Below are 25,139 nucleotides of genomic sequence, written 5' to 3' on the forward strand. Positions count from 1 at the left end.
AATGCTAAAATAAGTGATTGTTAGCTAGCTAGCTCTAAATGTAATTGCTGATTATTCTAAAACCATAACAGATTTTGACATGTCCTTCATAACACATAGTCCAAATAAGATTTTGCACATGTGACCTGCGTTTGAGGATCGTCCATCACTAGGGGGCGCTGTGATGTCAAGAAATCTACTACGCAAGAATGGCTGATCGGATTTTTACAAAACCTTCTTCATCCCCTTCCAGTCATAGCCCTTAACTAAAGTATTACATATGGTAATGATTTAAACAAGTGGGCGGGGCCTATTTCCAAAAGTGTGAAAGAAACCTGGAAAACTTAAAAAAATTACCAAAAATCAATTTTGTGGTGTAACGATCTTGGATTTTTAGGAGGTATTCCTTGAATAAGGTGTAACAATTCTCTCACTGCATGTATTGAGGTTTTTGAAAGTCCCAGACTCTGAATTTTTATCATAAAATTTTGACTTGGTTCGTGAAGAAATGTTACAATCGTTTTAAGAACGGAACTGTGAATAATAATGATAAGATGACTAGACCTCACCTAATCTGATCTGTTTTATGTGGTGCTAATAATTCAAATTAAACAAATTTTATGCAAATGGAGATTACCTTACCTTGTTAAAACATGATGATAACATCATGTGAAAAAAATAATGTTTTAAGAATAATAATAAAAAAAACAACGGTTGTTTTTGAAGAATTGATCATTCACTTCTTTTTTTAATTCAATTTAAAACATGTACTCTGACTCTATCTTTTAAATAATCACCTGTCTTGAAAGCTCCCAAAATACATCAGGGAGACTATTTTTCAAAATTCTCCCCTCCGGGGCTCGGGCATCGGCATAAGTGCACCCTCCTACCTGATAGTGTGTGGCGTGCTACTGTAAAAAAGTTTGACTGCTCTGATTAATGCAAAACATTACAGATGCTCAGAGAGGCATCCTACCTTTAAATGTTAACCCAAAATAAACCTTGAACCACACTCTTACAAAATAATGATATTCATTAAATCACTGTGGATCTGTAGGCTGATGGACGAACAGATGGATGGATGTGTTACTTATACATTACACTAAATGTAAAGTATACCTGCATCACATCATTTATCTTTGAGCAGCTTACCTCTGACAGAAAACACACATTGTTGATTTTGCACTAAAGCTGAACTGAACAGTGATAAACATTTTCTCACCTGAACAGATCACACCACCATCTTGATTATGAGTGCAGTCATGACTCAAATATCCTCTTTTTGAACACTGAATCAGATGTGTTTCACTCCCCGTACAGCCCACATCATCAAACACGATTTTATCTGTCCCTTTTCCAAAGCAGGCTGAATGAGTGGCAGCCAGTGCTGTACCACAGCCCAGCTGTCTGCAGACCACCTGAGCATCATTCAAGTCCCAGCCGTCATCACATACAGTTTGTCATCCATTACTATAGTAGACTTCGACTCTCCCAGCACACCGAGATGGCCCAATTAATCGGACTGGATAACCTGTTAGGTAGATAAGATAATTCCCAGAATTTAAACAAATCCCAACAGCTCATGGATTATGTTAAATGTTGCCATTTAAATGAGCCACATTTGCAGCATTTGAATCAAATCCAGTATTACTGATAAATCTCCAGACACCATTGAAGAAAAGCTGAATAGATCCACCACAAGTATATCCGAGCATCTTTTCATCTTTAATAGTGAAAAAAGTTGTAAGTATTTCAGACAAAACAAGGAAAAAAAAAATTGGAAAACATGCGCTCACTCAACCACTTGACAAAATACTAATTTGTAGTTTCAGAACATAATCCCCATTCTTTTGAGTTTACTGAGCGAAAGAGCAATGAAATGGAATATAACTATCTTTTGATATGTGCTCCTTTGCTTCTGTTCATATCAGTTCTAGCATTGCAAAGAAGCATATGGTGTAATGACTCAGTGAAACTAGCCTAATACACTATTGAAATATAAGAAAAGCTCATACTGTACACACTCACATCTACAAGTGACGCCAACATCCTCAACGTGTTCACAGTCATGTGATCCAAATCCATTGTGTGAACACTCAGAAAGGGAAGCTTCACTTCCTGAACAGTCCACATTATCGAGCCAGTTTGGTCCAGTACCTTCACCAAGGAAGGCGGCTGTTGTTGTTGGTGGACCACAGCCTACCTCTCTGCATACCACACTAGAATCTTGGTAGCTCCAACAATCATCACAGACTGTTCCCCAGACACCATTGTGGTATATTTCAACTCTTCCAGAACAGTATCCATCTGAACCAGCCAATCTGACCAAGTTATCTAAACAACAGCAGACACACACAAAAAACACTTGTTTAAAACACATATAGTAAACATAGAATAAGCACAAAAAAGACATTAAAAAGTCAAAGGAAGGGAGACTGACCTGCAACAGTTGAAGATGAGCATAAGAGAATGACTGTAGGAGAGGAAATAATATTGGCTTTATTGAGTAAAAAGTTATAAAGCATTAACATTTGTTACAGAATAGCTTTAGATCATTTGAAAAATAAGCCACTGCGTCACAAACAAAAGCTTGAAAATTATGTTTGTGGGTGTTGTTAGAGCACCTGATGACCTTTCGGTGTATCTTAAACTATCCAAAATGTTAAACCCTTGTAACTTATAGTATTTGTTGGACTTTTTTCTTTTAACTTTACAGATTTGTAATTGTAGTGCAATAAATAAATAAATGGAGGATTTAAAAAAAGTTAAGATCTCATCGAATCCTTTATTTGTTTCAGTGATTAAACTCAAAAAGTGAAACTCATTCATTACACGGAGAGCAGAGAATTTCCAGTGTATTGATGCTTATTACTTACATATATTAAACCTAAAATCGAGTTTCTCAGACAACTGGAATATTTACATAAGAACAAAATATCTATTTTGATTGTACAATAGTGTTAAATCATGACCACACAATAATTTAAACATCTGTTGACTTGCCAGTTTGTGAGAAGACAGCCATTGATTTTTTTCATAAGGAGAGCAAGAGAAAATTATGGCAAAAATAATATTGATGTATAAGGTCTCATTTATCAATGGAAAGTAGAAAAAGTGTGCAACTGTCTACCAGCAAATTTTAGAGCATGGAAATTCTGATTTCATTTTGCAGCAGGACCTGGCTGGCACGTACACACATTTAAAGTGCAACTAGCTGCTTTAAATACCAAAAAATAGCTGTGATTGATTGAAAAGAAAACTCACTTGACCGAACCCTAAAGGTAGATGAAAGACATATGCATCAGTATGTGGCCACATATACTCCATGACAAACGTGTATGCCAGTATTTCTATTACAGTAATGTACTGTATAGCTTATGGGCCTGAATGCTAATGAAGCCAAAACTTTTTCATTAACAGCTGTTCAACTGCATAAACCAGGTACATTTCACATCACAAACATTTATCCTGCACTAGCATACCTCAAAAGTCACTGAACCTTGAGCTTCATCTTTCAGACAGACTTACTCTCTTTGACAAAAAAATATTTTTTGCTCTCATGCTGTTTCCTGCCATTAGAATACATTTAAACTAATAAGAAGTGTTCCTGTTTTTAGACCTGCCTTCCCATAATCGTTGAATACCTCTTCATTAAACCTCCACCCCAACTATGAAAGTTGTTACATTTTAAATAAAAGTTCCCTTGATGAACTTGCTATTAACTACAATAGAATCTATTTTGTTAAACATATCTTCTCCATTTTTTTCCACTCGGGAGTTGATTCTTGCATTTCTATCATAGTAAAGAAACAGTCCAAAGCTTTAAAAAAAATTTTGCATTAATTTGTGGACTAAAATGTTGCCATGTAATTTCAATCTGAAAAACTCACACAGAAAGAAAAGGCAATTAGAAGAATTTTATTGATACAATATTTTAAGAGTTTGGCGCTCAGACCTCGGCAGAAAAAATTCACGCTGAATTATACTTCAATATGCTTAAGCAGGCGTATGAGAATAGGGATGTTTCCCCCCAGGCCTGAAACTGGTGGTGGAGTGGAGATAAATAAAGTTTGTTCAGTCCATATGATGATCTGTTTAAGCTAGATGTCCAACTTGATAAACACAGGTTTGCATGAACTGTCCATGATGAGCAAGCATGAAGCGACTGTGGAGAGGAAAAACTCCCCTTTGGGAAGAAACCTCTGGCAGAACCAGGCTCAGCATGGCGGTCTTCTGCCGGACCGTTTTAAGGAGTGACTGGGAAATCTGTAAGAGTCTGGGATTAATTACACTCTGGTAGGGACGAGGTTGAAGGAGGACCGTAGGAAAGCCAGGCGGAGCTTGCTCCGATGGTGGAGAAGGGGATGGAGGTGGGTTGAATCCAGTCATCAGAGTCCAAACCAGACACAGCACAGCCACCGCTTGCTCGCTGAGGAGAAGGCAGAGACGAGGATGTGGAGTTCTTTTTAAGATGAACCCAGGATGCTGATTGGCTTCTAGGAGGAGCAGTTCAAAGCTGATTGGCTTGCGTCGGAGGCAGACGAGTCTCTGATTGATGGAGGTAGGCAATAGAGTTTCTTCAGTCTGAATTTTCGCTTTAGTTCCATTTTAAGTAAGCATTCTGGGCTATATAAACTACAAATTAATGTGAACTATGTACGTAATAACCATTGCTAAGTTTCTCTCACCTGAAACCAGTATAAGTAGATGATCCAACATTTTGGTTCACTGTGCAGACTGTTAACTTGCTGAAGATTTTATACACATGCAACAAGGGAGTACACATATTTAGTGTTTTGAATATATAATTTACCTGTTCCCAATTTAGCAAAACCAAACTGCGATTTTCCATATTATCTATGGTCCAACATCAGTGAGTCTGACAGTGGTTGTTGTTAATGAAGTAAACAAGGTTTTAAATAGCTTAAAAATAGATGTACAAACAAGTAAATATAACCAAATATATGTGTTTTCCATTTAATAGAGATTAGTCTCCACATGTCAAAGAATGTTTTCATATTACTAAGCAATTATTAATGTGTTTCTTCCTTAGTTGCTAAAGGTTTTTCTAAGACTAGGCTTAAAACTTTCCCTTTTGACAAAGCTTATAGTTAGAGTGGCTTGGGTTACCCTGAGCTATCTCTATAGTTGTGCTGCTATAGGCTTAGGTTGCTGGAGGACATCAGGGCCAATTTTTCTCACTCTGCTGAGTTCTACTGTTCTCCAATTTGCATTGTTTGTTGTAATTTCAGCTTTTAACTTTTTGCTCTCTGTCATTTTTCTCTTCATAGTAGGTGTCAAGATATTTTTCTAGGATGAACCTGGACACAGCACGCACACACAGAGCTAGTTCTTAGGATTGAGTTTATTGAATAGTATGGAAGATGGAGGAAGATGGAACCCAGAGTCTTTCAACAGACGGAGGTGTAGGGTGCAGAAGCTGGCCGGCAGGAGGCGTGTAGAGAGACTGACCGGGAGGCACTCTGGAGCCGAAGACTAGAGACCAGGACGGAGCATCTGAGCCGAGGACTTGAGACCAGAACATCAGAGCCGAGGACTTGAAACCCAGAACATCAGAGCCGAGGACTTGAGACCAGAACATCAGAGCCGAGGACTTGAGACCAGAACATCAGAGCCGAGGACTTGAAACCCGGAACATCAGAGCCGAGGACTTGAGACCGGAACATCAGAGCCGAGGACTTGAGACCGGAACATCAGAGCCGAGGACTTGAGACCGGAACATCAGAGCCGAGGACTTGAGACCAGAACATCTGAGCCGAGGACTTGAAACCAGAACATCTGAGCCGAGGACTTGAGACCGGAACAGCTCACCAGGTGTTGAGAACAGAAGTTGGAACTTGAGAGCAGAACGGAACCCGGGAGTCGTGAACAGGAGTTGAGAACTTGAGTGGGAACAGAGCTGAGCTGGATCTAGGCAGTGACTGGAACAAAAACAAAGCTGAAGGAAAGTCTATTGGCTGACTGGAACAAAAAACAAAGCTGAAGTAAGTCTTCTGGCTGACTGGAACAAAAAACTGAGCTGACAAGGATTCTGGCAGAGACGGAGCGGGAGTGAACACTATGGACCGGCGACGAGAACAGAATGAGGTGAGTCTTATAAAGAGGTGAACACAGGTGGCAACAGATCAGGGGTAATTGCAGTCTGACAGGTGACGGGAATGAAGACTAATTAGTGTCCAGAGGTGTGACTAAAGCTGAGCGAGGGAGAGCTGAGTGAACTACAAAATAACAAAGAAGCCAGACAAAACTTAAACCATGACAGTAGGTACACCTGGTCTGGCGTTCTGTTAGCTGTGACTTCATCCAGGGAAGACAGATCATTCACCATTACCATATAACACAAAAAGGATTTCTGGATCAATGTGTGCTTCTGTGTCTCTGCTCTGTCTTCTGTAGCCCCCAGTGGGTCGAGGAAGATGACCGTTCATACTGAGCCTGGTTCTGCTGGAGGTTTTCCTTCTCGTTAAAGGGGAGTTTTCCTCTCCACTGTCGCTTCATGCATGCGTAGTATGAGGGATTGCTGCAAAGCCATGGACAATGCAGACGACTGTCGACTGTGGCTCTACGCTCTTTCAGGAGGAGTGAATTCTGCTTGTCAACTTGATGCAACTTACTCAGTTTCCTTAGATGGGAAGCTTTTTGACCAATCTGTATGATTTGATTAAATTTGACATTGTAAAATGCCTTGAGAAGGGCATGTGTTGTTAATTGGCGCTATATACAATTAAAAATTAGGAGCTTTAGACTGCTACAGCTCCACCAGAAGTTACTATGGCTCTCACTTTCCCCTTTATTTTATGTGTACGCCCATGTCTTGGTAGATTTTAAGTTGTGCCATACTTTTTCCATTGTCAGATGATTGCTGGATCACTTGAAGGTTAAGGCTATTATTTTATAATCCAACCCTGCTTTAAGCTTTTCCACAACTTTATCCCCTAACTCTTGGTGTTCTTGTTGCCCATTGTGATGCTGTTACATTCTTACCGTCCATGATGGCCCAGAAGCAATAAACACAGACAGTATATGGTTTCAAAAGTTTATTAGTAGAAGGGAAAAAGAGGGTAGTGGAGATGGATCTGGCTGGCTCCACATCCATCCTGGGAAGGCGCTGGTCATGGACTGTGGAAGTGGGAGAGAGAAGAGATGAGCACCAACAGACACGCTGGTCAGATGGTGTGGCAGAGGGTGACTTAGGAGAATAATGAATGATGGACCAGAGGTAGAGTCTGGCTGCAGTTAATGATGGCGAGTAGAGGTGCGGTTCTAGAGCTGATGGATGTTCCATGGTGGAGGGTGGACAGGCTAGATGGTGTCTTGAGGAAGCCAGGGGAAGTAACGGCTTACTGGAGTACCAGGAATGCTCAAGGGGTTCTGAACTTCCTGCGTCTGGGTGATGATGACTGAAGAAAAACTTGATAGGGCTTGAACAAGGTTTGATCGGATGAAGAGAGAAAGCAGGAATTAGTCAGGGAAACTCTTGGAACAAGGAACCTACTTGGACCAAGGGTCTGGTCAGGAACCTAAATAAAGCTCAGGTGAGCTAATGCTCTGAAGTATTCTGTTAGTTAGTGTTCCTCCTAATTGGTTTAGATGGAAAACACCCAGGGCTGGTGTCCACCAGTCACACTTTGCAGGAAGAAGGTGAGAATAACAACACACCTCTGCTGCACAGAACCATGTACCTGACAGATGCTCTTTGTTCACAAATGCAAGAATATCAAATGAGCATCTGATCATGTAAATATATACTGGGCTTTGAATGAATAGAAGTTTTCATTTCATTTGAATGATCTAATAATATTTTTAGAGCCAGCATGCAGGAACAACTATTGGTTGTGTGGCAGGTGATGGAGTCAGATAACACCATGAGAAAACAAACATTGGAAAAGGTTTTCTTAGGAAAATATTTCCATATACACATTTTTATAAATTAAGTATATATTTATTATTTCCCAAGTATGTATTAATGCATACTAAGACTGAAAAATTTGTAATTTTTGCTCTAATAATTGTCTATGAGATTCATAAAGTACAGAAGTGCGTTGCATTCACCTAAGAAAAAAATAGACACCTATTATGAGATCTGAGAGTAGAGATCTCATAGTTAGGAGATCATGATCTCCTCTAATGGTTTTTCTTTGGTGAATGCAATACATTTCCATAAGCTTGGATGCATTTCAGATGCATAAATTTATAGCCATGAAGCATCACATGCTGGTTTAATTCCTCCTACAGGAACGGCACGACTTCCTGCAAGTCAGAGTGGGCTTTTTGACTTAACAATCCTAAGGACCTTAAGGGACCTGCACAATGTTGATAAACTGATATTAATTCCATCCACATTGAGGAAACTCAATATTTCCCAGTGTTGCATACCTAAAAGAAAAGAAAAACATATTAAATCCGATAGCACACTCATTGTTCACGTTTCATGTAGTGTAGGTCAGCAATGACTGTCCTTTTCTCATATGAGATCCTGATCTCATAATTATGACATCTTATCTCACAATTATGAGATAAGCTGTCTAATTTTTCTTTTTCTTTTCTTTTGTGACTGCAATTAGTTTCCTTAATAAGTTAAAATGCTTACTGAAATAAAAAACCTAAATAAAGGAACAAGCTGTGTTAAATGATGAATTTAACCATTGTCTTCCACCTATCTTAGCTCAGGTCATTGTGGCAACAGGTCCCAGACATCCCACAAATAATGATTAATGATTTTATCAATCAAACTAATGTCAGGTCAAAAGAATTAAGAGTTAGAAGTGTTTTTACCCAAGACTGCTGTATTTACAGCATCTAGGGAATGTTACCCAGTTAAAGAATAAAGTGTATGTTTTTTTTTCACATCAAGCGCTTTTTCTCAAATAAAAATCTAAAAATTGTGGCGTGCATGTGTATTCAGCCTCCTTTAATGTTACCCAACTAAAAAATCCCGATGCTGCCTTCACCTTCGAAGCAGTCAGGTTCTCCATGCTACCTCTGGAAGAACGAAAAAGATCCACAGCTTGTGTGGGAGAATTTGTTTAAAGGCCAAGTTTTGCCCTCAAGGCCGAGCAGGTAGGAGAAAGCCTTTGTTCAAAGAAAGCCATAGGACACCCCATTTAAAAGTTGTCACAAACCATTTACAGGACACAGCAAACATGTGGAAGAAGGTGCTCTGGTCTGATGAGGCCAAAACTGAACTTTTCAACCTCCATGCAAAAAGCTATGTGTGGCAGAAATGTGACACCACAAATCACTCTGCACACACCATAGCCACAGTGAAATATGGTGGCAGCAGGATGGTAAGAGAGATGGAGAGCAATGCTGTCTATTGGGAGGTTGTGAAAGACTTGAGACTGGGGTGTAGGTTCCTGTGGCGGCTCTGCACTTGGGGCCAGTGGGGCCCACTAGATATCGCTGTGGAGCTCCATGTTTGCAATAATCAGTGGTTACCTTACCAATAAAATTCTGTTATAAACATTTGTGTCTATATATCTAAGTCTGCCAGACAACTGACAAGCTGTAGGCTAGATTGAAGATGAAGATTTAGCAGTAGGCTAAATCTTCTTGGGGTGCCTTAATACTGAGGCCGGCCCACCAACGTTTGTTTAAATAATGGACATGTGAAATCGCAGTGTGCATGCCCAACACCCTCAGTAGACAGCTGAGGGGCACAAATCATCTGGGTCCCGAACTCAGATCGTCTATTCAAAATACTGGAATTGCACACGTTACATTTACGTTCTGCCGGAGAGTGTGCAACAATCTAGAGATAGTTGTCCTTGCTAGCTCATTGAAGGATCGATGGTAATCTTTTCTGTTCAATAAATATACATTAATAGTGAGCCTTTATTTGTAATTTTATGTATACATTAAATTACATTTAGCTTATATAAAATTGATTTACTAGTGTGTTTGTTTATGCTAATTTATCAATTTCATTTAGGATTGATCAAAGTCAGGTTGTGTACATCACAGAAAAATGTGTTGCTGCTAATAGGTGTTGAGTTTATGTGCCCCACTTAAATTATCATGCCAGAGATGCCACTGTTAGGTTCGCCATGCAGCAGTACAACAACCCCAAACACCCAGTCACATCTACAGTGGAAAGGTTTTCATCAATTCATACTCGTGGCTTAGAATGTTCCAGTCAAAGTCTAAGTTCCATTGAAACTATGTGCTAAGAATTGAAAATAAATGTTTCCAGGTGCTCTCTGTCCAATCGGACTGAGCTTGATCCTTTTTGTAAATCAGAATGGACATAGATTTCAGTCTCTATGTGTGCGAAGCTGATGTAGAGACATGACCCAAAGGTCTTGCGTAATATAAATCTAATTATAATCCTTAATCACAGGAGCAGATGATTCTACAAAGTATTGATTGTGTTATGAACTACATTGTGTTGGGCCATGCCATTAAGACAAGTACACTTGTTTTTGCAGTGCACTGTACATTTATGCTCATCCATTTCTGCAAACAGCTCCTGGTTATTGACAAGTTGTTAATGAAAGGAAGGTTACATAATGTTTGCCACTTCAAACTTGTTAAGAATCAGTATCAAAGTCTACAACATTTTAAGCAACCAGGCTACATTGTTTATTAAAATTCACAACCATGCAATAACAAAATTAAATATATACTTATGGGGAACAATGGTTAATCGCAGTATAAAGGCAGAAATAAACACATGCTCAAAATCTAATAAAGGAAACAATCACCTTTCATCCAGTAGAAGATCTGATAAAATACAATATAATAATACATAAAGACTTCAGAATTGCTTGGACAAAGTCATGAGAAACCCAATTTACTCTGGAGACTTTTGGAACTCACTCTATTATTTATTTATTAGTTTGCAACTGTTATCTACCATGGTTGCAAAAAAAAAAATGGGTTTAGGGATTATTTTGTACAATAACGAAAAATAGCTTAAAGCTTAATAATGTGGAGTAGTAGTCTCCACAGACCTCCAGTAGTGCTGTTCTGCAGCTTGAAATTCAACCCCAATCCACGTGTAGCAGTTAAAGGGATAGTTCATCTTTGTGTTGGGTGGTGTTTTTGGGTTGAGTGGAGTACCTATGCAGTGTCAGCATACTTCCTGATCTCCGTTTGGAGAATCTGTAAGTAACTCCAACAGCTTGTTCAGTGTAGAGACAATGGAGGACCAGGTTTCATCCATCTAACAGAATGGTTACCTAAACCTTTCATACATTTTATGATTTTTTACATCTCGTCAATTTTGCAAAACACAGCTATTACATTTTCATTTACTTGCAGGATTTATTTAGCATCCGCCATGTCTGCTCTTAATTTGCAGCAGCACAAACAGTTATTTGATTACATAGAGTGACAATTTATGCATCAGTCACATACTAAATTGATTAGATTAGAATAGAATAGGATAGCTATCGATGAAATAGAAACAACCAGAGTAAACAGTAAATGTAATGAGATCAAGGAAGAGTCAGGTGGATTGCTAATCCAACAGGCACTTTAGCCACCAATAACAGAAATTGTGACAGTGTCACTTAGAGGGGAGATAAAGGTTTGATGATCCAGAGTTTTATTATAATAACACCTGTAATCTCCCACATGACTAGAATTGGCTTCAAGAAATCTGAAAGTAGAGGAGTTGGTACTTGATAGTTGGGTCTTATAGAATGATGCCGAGGTCTTCTCCAGGGTGAATGATCCGCCTAAATATTGAGTCGAGATAGAACAAGTGATAGCGACAAGCTGGCCAAAGCCAACTGCACCTGCAGGATCCATGATGATGCTTGGCTTTGGAAGGATCACTGAAAAACAATGTGAAATGTTATTTATAAAGGACACTTTGAATTAACTGTTTAAGCTAAATGAAGAATAATTACCAGTCAGATTCAGATGGGCTTGATCGCTAAAGTCGGTGCTAGAAGTTGTACTTTGAAATTTGCACTGGTACACTCCCTCATCCTCAAAGCTGACTTGTTGAATATGCAAAGTAGCTGAGTTACTGCTTGAGTGCACAGTTTGGTTGAAAGGACCTGAGGACTTTGTGAAGATGTATGATCCTCCTCCTATGTCCACAGTGAACCAACAAGTAATGTTGACATCCTCACCCCACATAACCACACTTCTGGGCTCAATGGTGATGTTGGGCTTTGGGTAGTTCACTGAAAAAAATGACACAAATAGTATTTATTTTCTATATATGAACAATCTGCAAATTTAAAAGGAAGAAATTACCAGTTAGCAGGATAGAATCACTCAAATTCGTGCTCAAGTATTGATTGAAAACCCTTCTTTGATGCTGACACTGATACGATCCCTCATCCACCACGCTGACTTGAGGGATTTGGAATGCAACTGAGCTGCTGCTTGAGTTTACAACATGGGTGGTGGAACCAGGGACCTTCTTGAATATAAATAATCCTCCTACTTGGCCCTCAGAGACCGAGCAAGAGATGCTGACAGTCTGACCGATAACAGCCACACCAGTAGGATCCAAGGTGATGTTGGGCTTTGGAAGAACCACTGAAAAATCACACAGGAAAGAAGCTTGAGCTTAGGCTTAAAGCTCCAAAGCCCTCCATTATAATTCAGACTGATGGAAAGAATCGCTAAAGTTTTAGAGCTCTCATATGAACTGGCAAATGTAAGTGAAAATAAGATTACCAGATAGTTGGACTGTGTCACTTAAGCTGGTGTTGAAGTCTTGATCGGAAACTCTCCTTTGAAACTGACACTGGTACAATCCCTCATCTCTCAAGCCAACTTGGGAGATGAGGAAGGTAGCAGAGTTTCCGCTTGAGCTTACAGTCTGGCTGAAAAGACCCGCCGTTCTCCTAAAGAGGAATGATCCTCCTGCTCGCCCCTCAGAGACTGAACACGTGAGGATGACATTCTGACCCCACATCGCTACGCCGGCAGGATCCAAGGTGATGGTGGGCGTTGAAAGGTTCACTGAAAAGCAAGACAAATGTTATGTATTTTTATAAGTTCAATCAAATGGCAGAAGCTAAAGAAAAATAATTACCAGCTAGCCAGACAGGGTCACTAAAGTCGGTATGGAAATCTTCATTTAAAATTGTTCTTTGAAACCGACACTGATACAATCCCTCATTTCCCAAGCGGACTTGCGGGATTTGGAAAGTAGCCGTGTTTGTACTTGAGATTACATTCAGACTGAAAGGACCCGGGGTCTTTGTGAAGTTGAATGATCCTTTCAATCCATTCGTAATTAAACAAGTGATGCTGGCGGTTTGACCCCAGGAAACCAGACCAGCAGGCTGCACCGTGATGTTGGGCTTCGGTAGAACACCTAAAAAAATACCGCAGTGCTTGGTCACCTGTCATAATAATTTAAACCCTTTGATAAATTCAATAAACGTGCTAAATATATGTTAAAAACCACCTTTTATATACAGCGAGACATAGTCACTGAAGCTGGTGCTGAAGTCCTCATTAGAAAACCTCACTTTAAACAGACACCGGTACCATCCCTCATCCTCAAAGGTAATTTGAGGGATATAGAAATTAGCAGAGCTGGTGCTTGAGTTCACCGTCTGACTGAAGGTTCCTGGATACTTGCTGAAGAGAAAGGATCCTCCTCCTTGCTGATCAGTGACTGAACAAATGATGCTAACATTTTGGTCAGCGCTAATCACACCAGTGGGATCAATATTGATGCTGGGTCTTGGAAAGTTCACTGAAAGATAAGGCAGATGTTTTTTTTGTTTTTGTTTTCTCTTTTCATTTTTCTTGCCTGTGATGGACCGAGGTAAAAACGCATGAGGAGTCACAGGAAATTATTCAAAAGTTGGGGTTTTTATTTTTAACCCAAAAGCCAAAAGTACAAAAATGGTGGGTTCTGGAGTCATAAAAGAGGTCAAAAAAAAAGAAAACAAACTTTAACTGAAGCAAACTGTGCCCTAACTGACTGACTGCACAACCAAACATAACTGACCTACAAACAAATGACACACAAGGGTATATATACACTCTGGCTGATCAGACCAATTAACACAATAGGGGTAATTAAAACCAAACAAACATTCACAAATGACAAAACAAAGCAGTACAGTTAAGTTTGACACTAAACTAATCTAAGAACAATGAAAAACACACAACCTCTAAATACAAACCCTAAGTGAAATACAAAACAAAGAAAGAAAAATACAAATCCCCCCTTCCAGCAAAAGCAGGTGGAACAGTCCAATTTACCCTCCCCGGTATTTAGTTGTTCTCAGCCCTGGCAGCCATCTTTTGTCTGGCAAAACTCCCAGGCACCATGGAAGGTAAGAAATAAAGATTAGTAACAAAAACACAAAAAAGGTATGGAAAATTGACTAAGTACAAAAGTGAACTAAATGTGCGCGCTTACAAATAGAACACAGGTACTTAAACTAAGAATAAAGTTTTATTGCAAACTAAAATGTTCATATACTGATTGGTAAATGAAAAGTGTATGTGTGGTACAGACTTTTAAGGTGTGGCCATGGGTTTGGCCATCACACACTCCCCCACTTCTTGGTCGCCACCACCGGAGCGAGAGAGGTAATCAGCTGTAGTGTTCTCTTTTCCCGGGATGAATTGTACCTCGAACCGGTATGGCTGCATGGCAAGGTACCATCTGGTGATTCTCCCGTTGGTATCCTTCATTTTTTCTAGCCACTGCAGGGCTTTGTGGTCAGTTTGAAGGATGAACTCTCTTCCAAGCAGGTAATATTTGAAAGAGTCAAGCGCCCATTTTATGGCCAAGGCTTCCTTCTCTACCGTTGCGTAGCGTGTCTCCCTTGGCAACAACTTCCGGCTGATGTAGGCAACAGGATGTCGGTCCTCTGGTGGTCCCTGCAGAAGCACTGCCCCAAGACCCCTTTCAGAAGCATCAGTCTGCAACGTGAAGTCCTTATTAAAATCTGGAGAATGCAAGACTGGGTTCTTACTCAGAGATTGGCGAATATCCTGGAAAGCTCCTATGGCTTCTGCTGTCCATTGGATTTTATTGGGACATCTCGAACCAGTCCTGTCCGTGAGGAGAGCTGCTCTGGCTGAGAAGTTCGGAATAAATCTGTGATAGAATGCTGCCATCCCCAGAAAAGATCTGAGCTGCTTCCTTGTTTGTGGAAGAGGACAGGAACTGATGGCATTAATCTTGTCAACCTGTGGTTTGATTTTCCCACCTCCAATGGTGAATCCCAGATACTGTATTTCAGTCTTTGCAAGAGCACATTTTGCTGGATTGATGGTAAGACCTGCAGAGCGCAGTTGAGCCAGGACCTTCTCTAGATGCTCCAGATGCTCTTCCCAAGTCCTACTGAAAATGACAATATCATCCAGGTATGCACATGCGAATTGCGACAAACCACCGAGTACCTGATCCATTAGTCTTTGAAATGTTGCTGGAGCCCCATGTAGGCCAAAAGGCAGAACAGTGAACTCAAACAATCCCCAAGGGGTACGAAATGCTGTCAACTCTTGTGAGTGCTTAGTAAGGGGCACCTGCCAGTAACCTTTAGAGAGGTCAATAGTTGTTAAATACCTCGCTTTCCCAAGGTGCTCAATGAGATCATCTATACGTGGCATTGGATAAGAGTCGAACTTCGAAATGGAGTTGAGGTACCTGAAGTCGATGCAAAATCGTATTGTGCCATCCTTCTTCGGAACCAACACAACAGGGTTGCACCACTCACTTGTTGAAGGTTGGATGATTCCAAGGGACAGCATTAAGTCCATCTCCTTCTTTAGCTCCACCTGGAAGCGTTCTGGTATCCTGTAACTCATACGCTTTGCCGCAGCATCAGGTTTCAAAACAATGTTGTGCTCCACTAGTGTGGTGCGACCTGGGAACTCTTGAAATATGTTTGAATTAATCAGAGGTGTTACCTGAGACACATGCTCCTTGGTGAGATGGCTTAAGTTCAGGACAGAGGATGTTACTGTAGGCAAGTAATCATCAACTTCCTCTTCTTCACTCACACTGTGAATTAGCAACACCTCTGGTTTATTTCCAGTGGATGGAACCCACTCCTTAAGAAGGTTGACATGAAGCACTCTACTCCCTCGCTGGAGACCTGGTGTGGAGACTTTGTAGGTAGTGGGTCCAAGTTTCCTTAGAACTTCAAAAGGCCCTTGCCACTTTGCAAGCAACTTACTGTCAGAAGTTGGCAACATTACCAAAACCTTCTGGCCAGGAACAAAACTCCTGTGGCGAGCTCTCTTGTCAAACCAAGCTTTTTGGTGTTGCTGCGCAGCTGCCATATGACTCTGAGCCAGTTCACTCATCTGCTGCAATTTATCCCTCATTTGGACAACATATGAAATAATATTAACTTCTTCTTTACCTTGATCTGCTTCCCAAGAGTCCCTCAGCAGGGTCAGAGGCCCCCTCACCTCATGGCCATAAAGGAGCTCAAATGGTGAGAATCCAGTGGAAGCTTGAGGAACTTCCCTGTAGGCAAAAAGTAGGTATGGCAGCCACTGGTCCCAATCAGACCCTGTATCATTAATAAACTTACGGAGCATTTGTTTCATAGTTTGGTTGAAGCGCTCCGTCAGCCCATCGGTCTGGGGGTGATATGGGGTCGTCCGTATGCTCCTGATGCCCAACAACTTATAGACCTGTTTCAACAGTGTTGACATAAAGCTAGTGCCCTGATCAGTCAAAATCTCATGTGGGAATCCAACCCTTGAGAAAAGTTGAATCAATGAAGAAGCCACAGATCTTGCTTTGACAGTCTTTAATGGAAAGACTTCGGGATATCTTGTAGCATAATCTGTAATGACCAGCATAAAGCGATTTCCAGCTTTGCTCTTCTCCACAGGACCAACTATATCCATGCCAAGACGTTTAAACGGTGTGCCAATAATTGGGAGAGGGTGCAGTGGTGCTTTAATTGGCATTCTAGTTGAAGTCTTCTGACACAGAGGGCAACTTCTGCAAAACCAAGCAACATCTGAGCTTAAACCAGGCCAGAAAAAATATCGCTTAATGCGAGCAGTGGTCTTGTGCTTCCCCAGGTGGCCAGCCCAGGGGATAGAGTGTCCCAAAGTAAGCACTGTTTCACGAGCCTCTTCAGGGACCACCAACTGCTTAACCTGGCCATGTTGGCGGTATAAAATGCCATCTTGCAGAATGTACTGCTCTTTATTTGTGTCAGATGTGGCAACTGATTTCTTATCCTTAGCCCCCAAAAGTACAGCAGACAGAGTTGGATCATCCTGCTGCATTTGTCTAATATTCATGGGTATTTGAAATCCCAAAGGCATATCTGGAGCAACCTCAACTGAGGCCTTTCTGACTGCATGTTGAAACTTTTCACCCCTTCTTTGCCTGCGTGACTTCCGAGACTTTCCAGGTCCTGTCTCTAACTCAACCCCAAAGAAGGGTAAAGCACTAAGTGTTGCAAAATGTTCATCTTGATTCTTAGCTTGAGCCCTTGTCACAACCATATTACAGCTCTGCACTTCCCTTAATAAATCATAGAGAACTGGCAGATCCTCCCCGAGAACCACAGGGTAGGGCAGGTTATCAGCTACCCCAACCTTTAACAAATAGGGAGACCCCTGCACCTCAATAAACAGGTCCGCAGTGGGGTATGATCTTTCATCTCCATGTACACAGCAAACAGATATTGTTTCAGAAGGGAATGTAACGTCAGTTGGTACATATTTCCGGTGCACCAGAGTCTGTGTGCTGCCAGTATCTATTAAAGCATCCACTTCCTGTTCATGAATCTTCACCATGGTGAGTTTATTTGAATGTGTCCTCTCAGGTTTAATATCCCCATTCTGGTGAGGCACAAAACATGTCTGAGATAACTTGCTTTGATTCTTCGGACACACAGGCTTGGTGTGACCTTCTTGTCCACAGAGGTAACACACAGGTGGCCTTTTACCCAGCTTGAATGAGTTTGAAGACTGATTTTCTCTCAAAAAGGGCTTACCCACACTTGTTGCTGACCTCTGCTGGTGCTGAGAGGGCTGTGACCGACGCAAGTCTCTAGTTGCCTTGCATGCACTGTTGCTCCATGGCTGGAACCTACTCCGGGCAGCTACAAATACATCCGCCAGTATGGCAGCTTCTCCAGCAGACTTTGGATTGTGCTCCTTGATCCAGACCTGGAGCTCAGGACACAGCATTCTTAGAAATTGTTCCAAAATAATCATTTCACCAATTTCTTTTACAGTTTTATCTTTAGGCTGAATCCATTTCTCATACAGCTCTTTTAGTCTTGCATACAATTCTTTAGGACTTTCATCAAAAACATCCAGGCAGCGGAATCTTTGCCTGTAGGCTTCAGGATTTATATCAAATTTTTCCAAAATGGCCACTTTTACCTTGTCATACTCCAGTGAATCATCCACATCCATATTCACATAGGCACTTCGAGCCTTACCAGTGAGAAGAGGAATGAGTTGAAAGATCCAGTCAGTCTTTGGCCAGCGATAGGCAGCTGCAATTCTCTCAAACGTTGTTAGAAAATGCTCAATGTCATCTTCAACGGTTAATTTTTCCAACTTAGGGTGAGGAACATACGCAGACTGACCTGTTACACTGGAGGTTGAGCCAGAGTCCCCAGGTGAAGATGCTACTTGAATCCCAGAACCATTATGACTTCCAACAGGCTCTGCATCAGTTGATGTGGGCTCAGGGGCTGGGGTTGTTCTGGCTTGAACTTCCAGTTGTAGAAGCCGAAATTGGTGTTGTAAACCTTTAAAACGCTTTTCTTGCTGTATGGATTCCTCTTTCTGCTGTTCAGCCCGAACCTCCTGCTGTGCCATGAAGGTCTGAAGAATTCCAGCAATGTCCTGCAGAGTTGGTTGTCTTGAATCTTCACCCTCAGCGTCATCCATGACTAAAGGTCCTTCCTCCATCACCTCCTCTCTCTCGAATTGTTGCAAACGATCTTTGGTTTCTGGTTTGTTTCCTTTCCTTGATCGAACACTATTCTGCATGGCTCATAAGATTTTTGTTTGGTGGGGGAATACTCCAAAAATTGAAGGGGAGAAAAAAAAAAGAAACCTGCCTCCTCAGCTGAAGGATCCCACTCCTGACACCACGTGTGATGGACCGAGGTAAAAACGCATGAGGAGTCACAGGAAATTATTCAAAAGTTGGGGTTTTTATTTTTAACCCAAAAGCCAAAAGTACAAAAATGGTGGGTTCTGGAGTCATAAAAGAGGTCAAAAAAAAAGAAAACAAACTTTAACTGAAGCAAACTGTGCCCTAACTGACTGACTGCACAACCAAACATAACTGACCTACAAACAAATGACACACAAGGGTATATATACACTCTGGCTGATCAGACCAATTAACACAATAGGGGTAATTAAAACCAAACAAACATTCACAAATGACAAAACAAAGCAGTACAGTTAAGTTTGACACTAAACTAATCTAAGAACAATGAAAAACACACAACCTCTAAATACAAACCCTAAGTGAAATACAAAACAAAGAAAGAAAAATACAAATCCCCCCTTCCAGCAAAAGCAGGTGGAACAGTCCAATTTACCCTCCCCGGTATTTAGTTGTTCTCAGCCCTGGCAGCCATCTTTTGTCTGGCAAAACTCCCAGGCACCATGGAAGGTAAGAAATAAAGATTAGTAACAAAAACACAAAAAAGGTATGGAAAATTGACTAAGTACAAAAGTGAACTAAATGTGCGCGCTTACAAATAGAACACAGGTACTTAAACTAAGAATAAAGTTTTATTGCAAACTAAAATGTTCATATACTGATTGGTAAATGAAAAGTGTATGTGTGGTACAGACTTTTAAGGTGTGGCCATGGGTTTGGCCATCACATTGCCACATTAATTTGTAATTTCAAAAGTAAACAGGTGAAAACATACCTGTTAGCTGAACAGGGTCACTAAAGAGGGTGGTGAAGTTTTCATTGGGAAGCATGATTTGAAACTGACACTTGTACTCTCCCTGATCATTAAAAGTGGCATGAGGGATATTGATAGTCGCAGAGCTGCTGCTTGAGTTCACAGTCTGGTTGAATGTGCCTGTGCTCTTCTTGAAGATAAACATCCCTTCTACTTGTACGCCAGGCAGAGAGCAAGTTATGTTGACATTCTGACCCAAGATGATTTGACCTTGAGGATTCAGGCTGATGCTGGGCTGTATGGGACCTGTTAAAAATATTGATACATAGTGAGGCGGTCACACAGTGTCACCTTGGCCAAATAACGTTACTTTAAATCTTTTTCAAATTCTTTAACATACGGTGTATGTGTTTACAAATCATTCCAAGAATCATGGAGCAGTACAATCAAATAGGCGACAGGTTTTTCTGTTGCAAAACAACATTTGAATTCCTAAATTATTGTGAATGTCACAGACAGGAACTATGTACTTCTGGCCTTTAAGCCTCTAAAGCACAGGTGTCAAAGTCCAGTCCTAAAGGGCTGGTGTCCTGCAACTTTTAGATGTGTCCCTGGTCCGACACGCCTGAGTCAAATAATCAGGTAATTAGCTGGACTCTGAAGAATCTGACTGGATACTGAGGACCTAATTGTGCCATTTGATTCAGCTGTGTGGGACCAGGGAAACCTCTAAAAGTTTCAGGACACCGGCCCTCGAGGACTGGAGCTTGACACCCCTGCTCTAAAGCTTTTTCCAGTTCCCATTGGGAGATTTATTTGTTTAGCTATTAGGAAACATAAATGTTTTTACTAAAAATGGGTTCTTACCAGAACAGATGACACCAGCATCCTGACTATGATTACAGTGCTGAGCTCCAAATCCACTGTGTGAACACTCAGACAGATGCCTTTCGCTCCCTGTGCAGGTCACTTCATTGATTTGTCCAAATCCCTCTCCAAAGTGATGGATACTCAGTGATGTGCCGCAACCCAGCTGTCTACAGACCACTCTAGCCTCGTTTATGTTCCAGCTGTTATTGCAGACAGTTCCCCAAGATCCATTGTTGTAGATTTCAACTCGTCCAGAACATCTATTTGGTCCAGTTAATCTGATCAGGCCAGCTATGAACAGAGCAAGGCATGATTAAAAGGCTAACACTGATTATGATACAAAGGCATCTGACTGAAACTTAACGTCCATGGAAAACATGTCTGAAAACTATGGCTTTACCTAAATGATGCAAATGAACCAACCTTAGGGAAATCCTACTCAAAGTAATTCAAAAAGACTGAAAATGCAATAAAAACTGCTTTAATCTGGTTATGGTTAAAACATCTGTTTTGTTTAGTTGGCTTTTTTGGTTGCTTTTTGTCATACCCCCTCCAAAATGTGAAGAAACTGAACTCTTTCTGAATGGAACAGATGTTTACTAGAAAATGTTTATTACGATTTTAAAAAAAGGATTGTATCAAACATCTGTTTATCTGTTCACATCTCCTTGGTCACTTTTACAGGCAAAACTAATGTTTGTTATGTAACATCTCTTTTTATTTCTTCTGTTTGTTTTCAAAGTCTCTTGTTCTGGCACAATAGCAAAGTGTACTTAAAACATTAAAACATTAAAACATTAGCATTGGAGGAAGGCCTCTGTGTTTGTGGGAAAACTCCCACTTCAATGTGCAAGCCCAAATATTTGCATGATATCAATACTATTCAAAATTTTCACACAAAATTTTCATCACAACTATTCTCTCTTAACTTTAAAGTGTAGTAATCTTTGTTAGCTTGTCATATTAACGTTGTTCATTTGTTTTTATATATCTTGTATTTAATTTCTATAGATTTAGTTGGAAATCTCTCTATAACTTAATATTTCTTCTTACAAGATTTTAACAGTCCCTTGGTCATCCAGGGTTTTACAGGGACAATTTTATTATTGCGACACTCTAATATCGGGCAATTTTTATTCTATAACATTTTATATAGTTGGAAAAGTGTTTCATTAGCCACATTCACATCCTTCACATATAACTTCACTCCAGTTTCCCTTTAACAGATCATTACAGAATTTCATTGTTTCTTCTGATCTGATTCTAAAATACTTTACTTGGTCAATGTTCTTGGTTTAATTCATTTTACTGTGATGTACTTTGAATATAGGTAAATAATAAATAATTCACTGCAGACAGCCTTTCCAGTTTAATTAGCAAAAATATCAATTAAAATTGCACTAGTGCCAGTGATTGGTTGAGTAATAACTGGATACAAGCTTCTACTGGACATTGCATCTACAAAATCTGTAGAGAAAATGGTTATGGTAGGAAAATGTTTAACAAACACCAAAAGGGACTAGATAAAAGTAATGACACTGGCTTATTACTAAACAAATATTCATGATTCATATATATATATATATATATATATATATATATATATATATATATATATATATATATATATATATATATATATATATATATATATATATATAGTGAAATGAGTCAAAAAATATCGTCTATTTTAGCTTTTTCAAAATAGTCCTCCTTTGTTTTGATCATTGTCTGGGTCACTTTTGGCCTTCTCTTGAGATGCCAGAATAGGAACTTTGGGGGGGGGGTAGAAGAAAAAAAAGAGATGGAAGGGCTTGTGGGGGCTATGTTCACACACACACACACACACACACATATATACATATGTACATATAGTAATATATTAATTTTGACTTAAAACTACAAAACAGCAATAACCATTTTCTTACCTGAACAGATCACACCAGCATCCTGATTATGAGTGCAGTTTTGTACCCAATATCCTCTGTGCGAACAATCAGTCAGATATGTTTCACTCCCCGTACAGCCCACATCATCAAGCAAGATTTTATCTGGCCCTTTTCCAAAGTAGGCTGAATGAGTGGCAGCCAGTGCTGTACCACAGCCCAGCTGTCTGCAGACCACCTGAGCATCATTCAAGTCCCAGCCGTCATCACATACAGTTTGCCATCCACCATAGTAGATTTCAACACGACCAGCACACCGAGATGGCCCAATTAATCGGACTGGATTACCTGTTAGGTAGATCAGATGGTGGGCAAAGTATAAAATAGTTTACAGTGGAGCAGAGAGTCAGCTAAAAGTGATGATATTAGACCCAGATAGTAATCATTAACCATTAGGTGTACATGCATTCTCAAGAACAAACAAAAGATATACAGAAGAAACTAGATGTTTACAAACAGCTAATCTGACATAATTTCACACAATGTTCCCTAATTTAGGCGGGTCAAGGTTACAAAATTTTTTTTCTATTTACTAAGTTCTAGAAGAAACTTTCTTGATTCATACAATTCATACATTTATAAAAAAAAATGTATTGCTCTTGGTAGAATTGCCTATTTAACTGAACTACTTGGGTCAATTGTTTGGGGCACCGCTAACAAGCTTCTAACAATAGTTTGCAAGAATTTTGACCCATTCTTCCTGAAAGATCATTTCAGCTCTGCCCACAAATTTTCTGTGGGACTGAGGTCAGTGTTGTGATTGGCTCTACAAAACTGTGGCCTTTCTGTCCTTATGCCTCTTTGCAACTATATAGGCGGTGTACCTAGTGCCATTGTCCATCTTGAAAACACATTTTCACTCAAGTTTTAACTTGCCACTACCATACTTCATAATTGGGATGATGTTCTCACCTTTGCATGTTTCCCCATTTTTTCTCCAAACACAATAGAGGTCAATATAGCCATAAATATTTAAAATTAAGTTTCACCAGATCACAAGAAATAACTTTTTAAAAAATGAAGGTCATGATGACAGTGGCATTCTAAGAAAACTGAACCCAAGGAGGAACCAGACCAGTGGAGGTCAGCAGTCCTCTTCTTGATATGTTGCCTGATTTCTTTTGATTATCTATTATGTCACATCACTAACATACTAACTTTACGAATGTAAATAATAAATAATTTTGTTAATTCTGATTGACCTAAAACAGGAAATGTTTAGTCTAATTTTAATGACAGTGAGGAAAAAGACAAGCGTGTGTGTCTTTTTGTACAGTATATGTATATTTGCTTACAACTGAACATACATAATAACCATGATGAAATTAATCACAGAATATAAAAAAGTAAAACAAAAAAAACGTTGCTATACCTGAACAAGCAACATAAACCCGATGTCCATAGTGGTATGTCCAAGGATTGCTGTGCTGACATTCCTTTAGAGAAACTTCACTTCCTGAACAGCTCACATCATCCAGGACGTTGTAGTCATAGTAATATTGACTGATCGATGTTGCTGGACCACAGCCCATCTGTCTGCAGGCCACATTTGCAGCATTCATGTCAAAGCCATTATAGTTGACATGTCTCCAGGCCCAATCATGGTAAATTTGAACATCTCCACTGCATGACTGATATGGACTGATTTGATGAACTTCCGTTACATAAGAGAAAGACAAAAAAGAAGAATTTGCTGTCCTTGCAACTTAACAACGGTGTGTATGTGAGTGGCATTAACATCAAAATGGAACCAGCTATATCAGCTCCCTAAATGACTGAATCAGCATAACCAGAGAGAACACTGCATCCGCTGCTATTGTTAGTACAGCTAAACTCATATCTTTCATTTTCACAGGATTGGCCCAATTTCAACCAAAATCCTTGTCAGTCCTTCATTTCTGTGAAAGAAAGCAATGTAATACCTGAAACATTAGATTTCCAAACACACTTACACAAACAAGTGACACCCACATCCTCACTATGCTCACAGTTGTTTGACCCAAATCCACTGTGTGAACACTGAGAAAGAGAAGCTTCATTTCCTGAACAGCTCACATCATCCAGCCAGATTTCTCCTGTGCCTTCACCAAAGTAGGCGGATGCATGAACAGTTAATGGTTGACCACAACCTAACTGTTTGCAGACCACCTGAGCATCATTGTTGTCAAAGTAATCATCACAGACTGTTCCCCAGACACCGTTGTGGTATATTTCCACTCTTCCAGAGCAAAACCAGTCTGAGCCTGCCAATCTGATGTGTTCTGTAGAAAGTAAAGCAATCATTTCAAACTCAAGTATTACACAAATCAGAGCTACAAACGTTGGAGAAGTGGGCTGACCTGCAGCAGCTGAAGATAAGCACAGGAAAAAAGAAGCTGTAGTGGAGAGAAAGAAAAACGTTTGGTTACATGGACAAAAAAAAGTGAGGCATCAACCTCTATCACAGTTTTGAAAACATAAAAGAAATAGACAGTAAAAAAGTCCCTGCTAAATACAGGACATACAGTATGTTGACTATGCT

The 25,139-nt window shown here is 40.1% G+C and overlaps 1 protein-coding gene and 1 long non-coding RNA gene across 2 annotated transcripts; both read right to left on the reverse strand.

Moving 5' to 3' along the window:
* Positions 1 to 1,306: 1,306 nt before the first annotated feature.
* On the reverse strand, positions 1,307 to 25,127 carry LOC118563429. Its single transcript, XR_004931214.1, has 4 exons — positions 24,958 to 25,127; positions 24,571 to 24,879; positions 23,991 to 24,272; positions 1,307 to 1,510 (listed from the first exon to the last, which is right to left on the reverse strand). It is a non-coding gene; the product is annotated as an uncharacterized LOC118563429 (long non-coding RNA).
* Positions 11,202 to 22,815, reverse strand: LOC105934557 (CD276 antigen). Its single transcript, XM_036138059.1, has 9 exons — positions 22,601 to 22,815; positions 20,670 to 20,963; positions 19,824 to 20,108; positions 13,379 to 13,672; positions 13,001 to 13,285; positions 12,640 to 12,927; positions 12,211 to 12,498; positions 11,856 to 12,137; positions 11,202 to 11,780 (listed from the first exon to the last, which is right to left on the reverse strand). The coding sequence occupies exons 3-9, from the start codon at positions 20,005 to 20,007 to the stop codon at positions 11,479 to 11,481; spliced, it is 1,923 nt and encodes a 640-aa protein (XP_035993952.1). The 5' UTR covers positions 20,008 to 20,108; positions 20,670 to 20,963; positions 22,601 to 22,815; the 3' UTR covers positions 11,202 to 11,478.
* Positions 25,128 to 25,139: the final 12 nt, after the last annotated feature.

This window comes from Fundulus heteroclitus, chromosome 6, assembly GCF_011125445.2.
Source record: "Fundulus heteroclitus isolate FHET01 chromosome 6, MU-UCD_Fhet_4.1, whole genome shotgun sequence".
Lineage (NCBI taxonomy): Eukaryota > Metazoa > Chordata > Actinopteri > Cyprinodontiformes > Fundulidae > Fundulus > Fundulus heteroclitus.